The following is a 10,944-nucleotide window of genomic DNA, read 5'->3' on the forward strand; positions in this document are numbered from 1 at the left end:
TCATTTAGTGAATCGTTCTCCGTCTGCTTCAATTAATTGTAAAACTCCTGAAGAGGTATGGTCTGGAAAACCCGCTGATTATTCTGATTTGAGGATTTTTGGATGTCCTGTTTATGTTCATGTGAATGATGGAAAGTTGGAGCCCAGGTCTAAAAAGGGCATTTTTCTCGGCTATCCTCCTGGTGTAAAGGGATATAAAGTTTGGCTTCTTGATCCTAAGTCACCAAAATCTGTAATCAGTAGAAATGTTGTATTTAATGAATCTGTCATGCTTAATCCAAAGGAGTCTTCAGTCACTTCTAACACCAAGATACAGAATTCTGATAAGCAGGTGGAGGTTCAAGTTGAGGTGGAGAATTCATTCTCTCCATTGAATGAACAATTGTCAGAGTCTACCGAAGTAGAAGAATCTACAGCTATTGAAGAGGAGCATCCAGTTGCTAGAAGTAGGCCAGAAAGAGAAAGAAAACAACCTCTAAGGTTAGCAGACTATGTCACTTTTGCTTGTGTTGCTGCACAAGAGACTGAAGGAGTTGGCGATCCTTCAACATATTCAGAAGCCATGTCCGGTGATGATTCTGGAAAATGGTTGATAGCCATGCAAGAGGAGGTGGAATCTCTGCACAAAAATAAAACGTGGGAATTGGTGAAACCGCCAAAGAACAAGAAGATTGTCGGTTGTAAATGGGTCTTCAAACAAAAAGATGGCATTCCGGGCGTTGAAGATGCTCGATACAAGGCACGATTGGTAGCTAAGGGCTATAGTCAGGTACAAGGAGTTGATTTTAATGATGTTTTCTCTCCTGTTGTTAAACATAGCTCTATTCGTGTTTTGTTTGCATTGGTTGCTATAAATGATTTGGAGTTGGAACAACTCGATGTCAAAACTGCCTTCTTACATGGAGAACTTGAGGAGAAAATCTATATGCAACAACCTGAAGGTTTTGAAATCGAAGGCAAAGAAGACCATGTTTGCTTGTTGCAGAAATCACTATATGGGTTAAAGCAGTCTCCTCGACAGTGGTATAAGCGGTTTGATTCCTTTATGATTGGGCATGGTTATTTTAGGAGCCAATATGATAGTTGTGTTTATTTCACAAAACTTCCAAATGGCTCATTTGTTTATTTGTTACTCTATGTTGATGATATGCTTATTGCTGCCAAGGATATGTCTGATATCAACAGATTGAAAGCAGAGCTGAGTAGTGAATTCGAGATGAAAGATTTGGGAGCTGCCAAGAAGATTCTTGGTATGGAGATCTATAGAGATAGAGCTGCAGGAACACTTTGTTTAACTCAGAGAAGTTTTGTTGAAAAAGTGTTGAAGCGATGTGGCATGAAAAATGCTAAACCTGTAAGTACTCCACTTGCTGCTCATTTCAGACTTTCTGATGATATGTGTCCACAGTCCAAAATGGATATTGAATATATGTCACATGTACCTTACTCTAGTGCGGTTGGTAGTATCATGTACGCGATGGTTTGTACTCGTCCTGACATTTCACATGCAGTCAGTGTAGTCAGTAGATATATGTCCAATCCTGGTAAAGATCATTGGAATGCCGTGAAATGGATTCTGAGATATTTAAGGGGTACTACTAATGCTTGTTTAAAATTTGGAAGCAGTGAGAATATGGCGGCAGGTTATGTTGATTCAGACTATGCGGGTGATCTTGACAGAAGAAGATCCATTACAGGTTATGTGTTTACTCTTGGTAGCAGTGCCATCAGTTGGAAAGCTACTTTACAGCCTACAGTTGCATTGTCCACTACAGAAGCAGAATATATGGCTGTAGTTGAAGCTGTAAAAGAAGTTATTTGGCTACGAGGCTTGGTTGGTGAGCTCAGTTCAAATTCGCAGAAGATTGTCGTTCACTGTGATAGCCAAAGTGCTATATATTTGACGAAGGATCAGATGTTTCATGAAAGAACGAAACACATTGATGTGAAGTACCATTTTATTCGAGATGTTATTTCTGAAGGAAATATTACAGTTAGTAAAATTGGTACTGCAGATAATCCAGCCGACATGATGACGAAGCCTCTTCCAACAACTAAGTTCAAGCATTGCTTGAACTTGATCGGTATTAGCAATAAGTGAGCTGGCCCGAAAGGGCATTACGGCGAAGGAAGACTTTTGGTGAAATTTCAAATCAAGGTGGAGATTTGTATGAATGCTTTGAAATTAGTATGAATACTTTGAATTTCAATTCAAACCATGTTGAACTTTGAACACCAATTAAATTTGTCAAAGTTCACATTTATCCCTTTTCTTTCCCTTTGTTCACACATTATTTTTCTTTGTATTCACACTCCAAAATTTGCCTATAAATACCATGCATTGGCATAGGTTTTGGGCATCCTAGCAATTGATATTAGATTGCTAGTTTTGAGTGATATTCTCTAAGAGAGAATTGTGAGGTTTTGGGTGTATTGGGGTTAAGGGTTTTGAGTGTTATTTTCTCCATTCTTTTGTACCACTTTTGTCTCTCTAGTGGAATAATTTTCGGTCTCCTTCGCCCGTGGACTAGGCACACCGCCGAACCACGTAAATCCTTGTGTCATTTACTTTATTGTTCTTCTTTTATTTTGTTGTCAATTTATTTACCCAAATTAAATATTTCGTTCCGCTGCGGGGTTTTCCCTAACACAGTGATTAGAGTCTTGACAACTCGAAAAAAATATTTTGTGAAATTTTTCCTACTCTATGTCTGTTCATAGTGTGTTGTTTTCATACTCCGGTGATAATGAGCCTACATTGAGTTCGCTTGCGTAATCTGTTGTATGCTGGGAGACGATCTTAAATTGCGACGACATCGTCTTAAGAAAACTGCTAATACAAGCCTCAAATTTGTCTAATTCTTTCCTTTTAATTTCTAGTTTTATTGTTCGTATGTTTTTCTCTGTTCGATTTGTTTTCTGGTTAATCACATCTAACATATTTTACAAAAAAAAAAAAAAAAAAATCATTCTTTCTATAAAAATAACTGAATTTCACATTTATTTTAAATGAAATAAACCAAATGCACATTTAAATCCAAAAAGCTAACTACAATTTTCATTTTCTATACACAATTTTTTCATTTTTTCATTTTTCTCAAATGAGCTTCATATTACATGGAAATCACTGGACTTCTTCAATAAAAAAAACACAAAGAGCCAGATAAAATGTACATGTCATTTGCTATTTACATTTGAACTCATAATTTAACATAAGGCTTAATGATACACGACCCTTTCTAATTTATACCCAAAAACACCTAATTCCCCTTAAACTTTTAAAATATCCGTTCCCACTTTAAAACGAAGTTTTCACCGCTTCAACTTACTTAAACCACCAATAGGACATAAATTGTACAAGACTGCCACGTGTTATGGCAGTTCAAGCAAATTAAGTCAACCGAAAATCACTTTAAAAGTTTGAGATAATCGGCGTGGATACCATCAGGGATGTTTGATCATCCACTGGTTATTGGAAAACTCTATAGAAATTATGTACAAAACTTCAAGTTTTTTCTCTAAAAGCACGAAAAGAACTATCAATTAAGCATTTATAGACCATCAGGGAACAATACCCCGTCAGTGAATCCGGGATCCGTTAAGTTTGAATCTGGTGATGAAATGGAATCCTATAAACATGTTCCTCACCAGTACACTTATCAACTCTAACAACCCACCTACTTTTCTTTTGTCTTCCACCAACCTTGCTGCCTATTCTACAAACCATAAGCCCCTCTCCAATAGGCAAAAACTGAGTCCTAACCTTAAATTCATGATGACCCTTTTGAAAGGCATTATACCCAACTACATATCCATGATTACCACACTCTAGTGCAGCTTTAAACACTTCTTCACAGTCTTCAATTTTGCAATCAATTAGGATAAAGTCTGCTTCTTTGCAGTGTTTAAGCAAAAGGGTTTTGGCATCTCCTACTAGGGATTTTACTTTGGATTTATAGGGTGTTAATGCTTTTTTTGATGCTTGTAATTCTGATTTTGATGGGAAGATGCATACTACTTGGCCATTTGTTTGGTGTGCAGCTGCAATTAGGGAAAGTGTGATTGATTCTTCAAATGTTGATGATGCTATCACCATGTGTTTTGCATTGTTTCCTGCTGCTAGGGCTGATATGAACTCTGCTGTATCTGGTTCTTTTCCTCTTTTTCCCTGGAAAAATAAGAACGGAGATGAGAAAAATGGTCTGATGTCAATTGCTGACACGATAACATAATTTAATTTAATTAATAGGATTTTCAGGGCTGGAAAAAGGGGTGCATTGAGAGTCCTTTACAGGACGGTACTGTCAGAGATTAATATAAGATATATAATTGGACCATCTTGCAATGTGATTTTAATTTCACAAATTAATGAGGTTGGTAGAACTTGAACCCTCAACCGTTTGCTCCAAGATGCATCATTATACCATGTCATGTAACCAATTGAACTAAAAGATCAAGGATAGTTAATGTCAATCGTAGATCTTATATTAATCTCTAACAGGTACCAAGAGAGTTGGTGGTAGTTACAATCCTAGTCACTGGACTGTGAATAGTGGTTCTAAAAGGCAGGGACAAATCCAGGGAGCGTTTAGAGGGATTTGGAAAACGCCAAAAACTCTATAAAAATTGTTAACTTGCTTCAAAATTCTAATATAAAAACACTAAAAAAATATTAATTTAGCACCTATAAATCATAATAATCACTCCATCTCAATGAATTTTGGATTTGGAGGTGCTGTAATTGCAGCTTCAAACTCTCTTTCAAGGAAAAAGTACTATGGTCCGAGACCATTAATGATCATTCCACTCAGATAATGTCATGTCATTCCAACTGCTAATGTAATATCATCTAAGTGGAGGAACCACTACTAATTCCGAACCACATTAGAATTTCTCCCTTCATACTTCTACCACTCCGCAACCTCTAGGATTACTATTATTATTGTCTTTAAATCATGCATAATGTATGAAAATATATAAATAACATAATATATGATTATAGCATAATTTTCTAAATAGATACTCATGAGTAATTTTTCAGAAAATTAGAGATCATAGGAGATGAAAGTTACCATTTTGAGAGCTGTGAGATAAGCTTTGGTGGCATTCTCAGGTGACCAACTACTAGAAGCCATTCTTTAGACTGATTTGGGATTTATTTGATATGTTGGTATGGAATATGGTTTCATATGTATATATATTAGAGTATGGTTAGGTGTGTGGCATTAAATAAAATTAGATTAAATTAGGTGCATGGAAATTGAAAGCAACTGGGGAAGGTATATTTTAATATTTTATAGGGTCCATGCCAATCTGGCAAAGATTGGGAAATATTTGCAATAAAAAAAAACATAGCATTGAAAAACACAGCCTAACCTTATTTTTAACTTATAGTATTAATTAAAGGATAGGATGGCTACATTGTATTGTATAGAGAAGTGGTTTGAGTTGAGGTATACCATAGAGCTACTATTTATTCCTTTTGGACTTTTGGTTGCATGGGTCGGTGGACTATCAGATAGGTTTGTGTATGGGACTTCACCGACCGTTATTCAATTTTCAAATTATAGGTCATGTAATTTGTTGGATTATTCGGTTCGAGATTCATCGTACATTCTTTAGATGAATTCTCTCCAAATTAAGATTTTTTTCGTATATTAAAATTTGAACTTGAAATCTCTAATTTAAGCGATTTGAGATCGTTAACCACTAAAATGAATTTTGATCGGTGAAAATTAAGGTGATCAAATTGTACACGAACATATTTTTCAGTCTAATTATTTGGTATCTTCGGCTTATAGCATAGACTAATTTAGATTTGAGTCGAGTAGTTCTTTTTTAAAGAAGTAAGCTTTTCTTTCAAGTATGATAATTATAACTATATTAGTTCTTCTTTTCAAGATTTGAACTCTAGTTAAATGGTTAAACTGATATATTAACTTAACCACTTGGACTAAGTCTTGGTGGTTTTGTAATGAAACACCTAACTCGTTTAAAAACAAGTACTTTAAAAAGAGAGAATTATCTCACGTATTGAATTAAGGGGTAAATTACATATGTGGTGTACAACGTTTGTCATATTTCATAATTTAGAGTACAATTTTCAATTTTGCATATAAAATTGTACAACATTTTAGTGACTTTTCACTAAAGTGTACAGCCGGTAATTGTGACCGTCAACGCGAAGTCAACATCCATGTCAGCAATTTGATCTCCCTAAAAGTTAAAAGTTGACCGGTCAATGTACCAAGTCAGCAATTTTGATTTTTAAGGAGGTCAAATTGCTGATGTGGCGTGTTGAACGGTCATAATTACCGACTGTACACTTTAATGGAAGATCACTAAAAAATGTTGTACAATTTTATATATAAAATTAAAAATTGTACACCAAAATATGAAAAATGACAAAAATTGTATACCACATATATAATTTATCCTATAATTATCTTGTACCTATTTTACATAAATTAGATTACAGTTGCGAATAGAGTTATAATTATCTTGTACCTATTTTACATAAATTAGACTTCTAAAATGTATATATACTAATCTCCTATAACTCTTGTGATGAATACAATATACCTTTACATGGGCGTTTGGTATTCTATTGAGATAGGAATAGGGATAAAGGTTTGATAGTGATAAGGATAAATGGTTGGGATAAGGATAAAAATATGATAGTCGGGAATTATTATTCAATGTTTGTTAAGTGAGATAGGGATGGGGATAAAATAATACATTTTACTATTTTAACCTTATTTAAAGTATATAACATTAATTTGAGGGATAAGATTGACTTTTCCATCCTATTAAAATCGAATGAGCTTATCCCACCTCCTTATACCACCCCCTCCTAGGTATATGATTTGAGGGATAAGAAGCTTATCCCTCATCCGTCTCACTCTTCAATCTCTCAAACAAACACGAGATAACTTATCTCGTGTTTTTGTATCCCTATCTCACCTCCTATATTCCTTCTAACAAACACCCCGTTAGATCACATATTTTAAACTTACACACTTTACTTATTTTTTTTACGGAAATATATTAACTTAAGTATTAGAGAGTCCGTCACCATCCACATACATATTTCTTGTTTCGCATAAAATAATCGAACCTGAATACAACCAGAGATCCAAATATTGGAAATCTATTCTATTTTATCAACTTTATCAACAGTAAAATTATTTTAATACATTATTCCTAATTAAATAAATACCAATTCAATAAAATAGCAAAACTATTTTTCCTTGTTGAATTATCATCAAATTCTGAAACCGGTCAATGTTTTGACTTTCCATGTAGAGGAAAATGGTAGTGCGATTGGGCAGGCACAATGCACGTGCATAACACGTATTCCTTACATAGAACCCATATCCATCAACCAATCACCAATGTGCACGGTGAGGCCCAATACTTTAATCATCAATCAATCCCTTGTGATTCGCGGATAAATATTAAATTTGGTGAAATATATTATTGGTTTTTAAATTAGTCTTTACACTTCGTTCAAAAAAAGAAAAAAATTAGACTTTACACTTTTAATCGATATTAGAATTTTACATATATTTAATACTCTTTAAAAGCGTTTGATTTAAATTTCAGAATCGAAAACGGAATTAGAATTGAAATGTGACGGAATCAGAATTGGAATGACTATTTATCTATTATATTTGATTCAATTTGGAATCAAAATGTGATTCTTTTGAAGTTATTTGATTCTTTAATTGAAACAGATGGTCATTGAGCTATAAGGAGTCCAAAAAAGACAAAAGCAAGGAGGAATCCAATAAGGAGGAGAAAGCAAAAGCAGGTAGCGAAACCAAAAGACCCTCCAAGTCATGAAGAACGGTGGCCCCCTTCCCTAACGCCCAATGCGAGAGGAAGAGCGGATGGACTCTGGAGAAGCAGCAAAAGCATGTCACCCGGTGGATTGTGAAGTACATTAATTCTGATAGACCACCACACTGCCACCCTACAAGCCCATGCACACAAACAAACCATCCTCATCAGATAGGCCCTCTAATCCCTAGACGAATAAAGAGAAATACTACAAATATAATAAGTCTTCCGGGCACTCCACCGAAAACTGCAAGTTAAGGAAAGAGATTAACAAGCTCCTACAGCAAAAAGCCCCACCAATAGTTTCCCACAAGCGGTGAAGTGCATCAAAAAGAGATTCTAGGAAGGCACCTTAAGTTCAAAATCAATCGTTATCTTGGGATACAAAGAATCTCCCTCATCATAATCAATTTTTACCTTTCCTGCGGCCCTTAGGTTTTCTCGCACTTGCACATCTCGGAGCACATCTTTATTCACAAGGAGGTCACACCATAAGACTCGAGGGGGGTCAGTCGCATCGACTAGAGAATTCGGGTTATGATTGTCCGGCAGAGCAGGCGGGAGACGGTTAAAGAATGGGTTGCGGAGACATGCCCTACGGAAAGAATCTTATCGATCATGTATCTTATTTCGTAATAATTAATTATACATTAATTTACGTACCTTAAAATTTTTTTATGTCATCAATATTTTATTTTTATTATTTATCAAACAATTCTATCATGAACAATTATAATATTGAACATTCAAATTTAATATTTATATTTTAAGCACTCAATTTTCAGTCCTACTAAATAACTTCTTATTCAATAAAAAAAATTAGAAACTTCAAATGCTTTCTTTTTGCTTTATTCATTCAAGATTGTCGTAGCCGAGTCAACATCTCAAGTGAAGAAGTGTGATCTCAAGACTCCAATATCTTCTTCTGTAGAGTTTAACAAATCAGTCTTGGGATGATACTCAGGGGCGAAGCCAGGGGGTAGGGGAGGGTACCCCGACCCTCCGGCCCGTCGGAAACCTCCACCAGGGGTGTTTTCCACCCCTGGTAATGAGGTTGACTGCCATGGCCGGAACCCCTCCGGCCATGGCAGACGTTGAAGAAGAGGGGCTGCGGTCCCTCTTCTTCAATCTGTTTTTATTTTTTTTATTTACTTAAGTCCAAAACGACGTCGTTTTGGACTTTAATGAAACGACGTCGTTTCATTAAAGTCCAAAACGACGTCGTTTTGGACTTAAGTGGAACAAAAAAAATTAAAAGAGAACAGCAGGGCGCTGCTCCACTCCACTCCACGCCAAATTATCTTCTTTCACATTTCTCTGCTCCCCTTTTGCCTTTCTTTCTTTTATTTTCTTCTCCCCTTTTGCCTTTCTTTATTTTATTTTCTTCTCCCTCTTTTCCTTTCTTTCTTTCTTTTCTCTTTTTCTTTGATTGAGCAACAAAATAGAACAAAGATCAACGGAAATTACAGATATAATTTAGATATTTCCATTTACTTTAATTTAAATGATGATATTTAGGTGTTTTGATTAAATTGAATTGACAATATGTTAAATTTTAGGGGTTTTCATTAAATTGAATTGATAATGTGATAAGGTTTTAAGAATCTTGATTAAATTGAATTGGTGAATTAAATTGGAATGAATTGTATTTAATTGGTGATATTTAGAGATTTTAGTTTAGAGATTTTGATTAAATTAAATTGGTGAATTGAGTTGAATTAGTGATATTTAGGGATTTTGATTGAATTGGATTGTTGATCTTTAGGTATTTTTTAGATTTTAGTTCAATCAATTACTACTGAACAATGAATATATCAAAAAAAAAAAAATTCAAAACAACTTTTGTATATAAATACATTTGCAATAGGAATCAAATTCTTGAATCGCCGTACGAAAAAAATTTCTACGTACAATGGAGCCTCCCGAGGTTTCAGTTCTGGCTCCGCCCCTGATGATACTGGAGCAAAAACTTGAAAATATGAATGAAATAAACCTCACTTCAGAAATTAAGAGAGTAATTGAGCTATATGAATTAATTAATAAAGTATTTTTCAAGTACATATAAACGTATTTTAAAGTAACAAGGTCTAAAGAATATAACTTTGATCAAATATGACAATACAATATGTATAAGAGTACACTCTCTACCAGTGGCGGAGCCAGAGCTCAAAGTCCGGAGGGGCTCCATTGCATGAAGATTTTTTTTTCTTAATAACGACTTAAGGCTTTGATTCTGTTAGGGTAAATGTAATTTTTACAGTTATTTCTATTTTTACCATAGGTTACAATTATAACCTAAGTTTGCCAATTTTTACATTTATTCACATTCAAACCATACGTTATAATTATAACCTATAGTTTGTCATTTTTATTATTTTACTGTAAAAATAAAGGAAATAAAAAGAAATACAAAAAAAAGAAATAAAAAATATAAAATAAAAAAGAAAGAGTCAAAAGAAGAGAAGAATGTGGGTTAGTAGGTGACAAAGTGGAAAATGTCACTAAACTAACTTCTAAGTGCAGGAAAATCCGAAATAGGTCACTGGCCACTTTTGATTAAATTATTTGGGGAGCTAAACGTTCAAGAACTTCAGAAGTGAACTCGGATCCAGAAAATAGACGTCCCCAGCTTTCTGGATCCACATCTTCAGCAGCATCATAGGACGAACACAGAGAGAGCAGGAATTTTCCAAAGTCAGCTGCAGAAACACAATGCAATTTCGGGTCAAACTACACAAGCCAAGTTGAGGCCTAAAAATAAGGAAACACTACTCCATTTTGTTCAAAGTGGAATCATGACATGAGTAGTGGGTAAGTGTGTGCTTAATGGGTGTAAATCTCTCCTATAAATAACATTTCTTCATCTTCATTAAACCTCCCAACCAATCAATACAAAAAACAATAATCAACAACAAATAATCAATCAAATACAACAAACACAACACATATCAATACAATTTTCAAATATATTCAGCCTATTCACATCCTTCTAGCCAAATTCGGTCCCAATTCGGTCTATATTCATCACTAAACACAATTCTCAAGCTTCCGAGCCAATTCCAATCATTAAATCCTTGATTCTTATCATCAATTTTAGCTACA

General features: G+C 34.6%; 1 protein-coding gene across 1 annotated transcript; it reads right to left on the reverse strand.

Moving 5' to 3' along the window:
• Nucleotides 1-3,066: 3,066 nt before the first annotated feature.
• On the reverse strand, nucleotides 3,067-5,160 carry LOC136220544 (uncharacterized). Its single transcript, XM_066008357.1, has 2 exons — nucleotides 5,073-5,160; nucleotides 3,067-4,168 (listed from the first exon to the last, which is right to left on the reverse strand). Exons 1-2 carry the CDS (start codon nucleotides 5,133-5,135, stop codon nucleotides 3,599-3,601), a joined length of 633 nt encoding a protein of 210 aa, XP_065864429.1. The 5' UTR covers nucleotides 5,136-5,160; the 3' UTR covers nucleotides 3,067-3,598.
• Between the last annotated feature and the right edge of the window lie 5,784 nt (nucleotides 5,161-10,944).

Source organism: Euphorbia lathyris, chromosome 2 (genome assembly GCF_963576675.1).
Source record: "Euphorbia lathyris chromosome 2, ddEupLath1.1, whole genome shotgun sequence".
In the NCBI taxonomy this organism is placed as follows: Eukaryota; Viridiplantae; Streptophyta; class Magnoliopsida; order Malpighiales; family Euphorbiaceae; genus Euphorbia; species Euphorbia lathyris.

Coding starts and splice junctions, on each gene's coding strand:
- LOC136220544 (XM_066008357.1), bottom strand. CDS start 5,135: ATGGCTTCTAGTAGTTGGTCACCTGAGAATGCCACCAAAGCTTATCTC. Junction 4,169..5,072: donor ATCTCACAGCTCTCAAAATG/GTAACTTTCATC, acceptor TTATTTTTCCAG/GGAAAAAGAGGAAAAGAACC.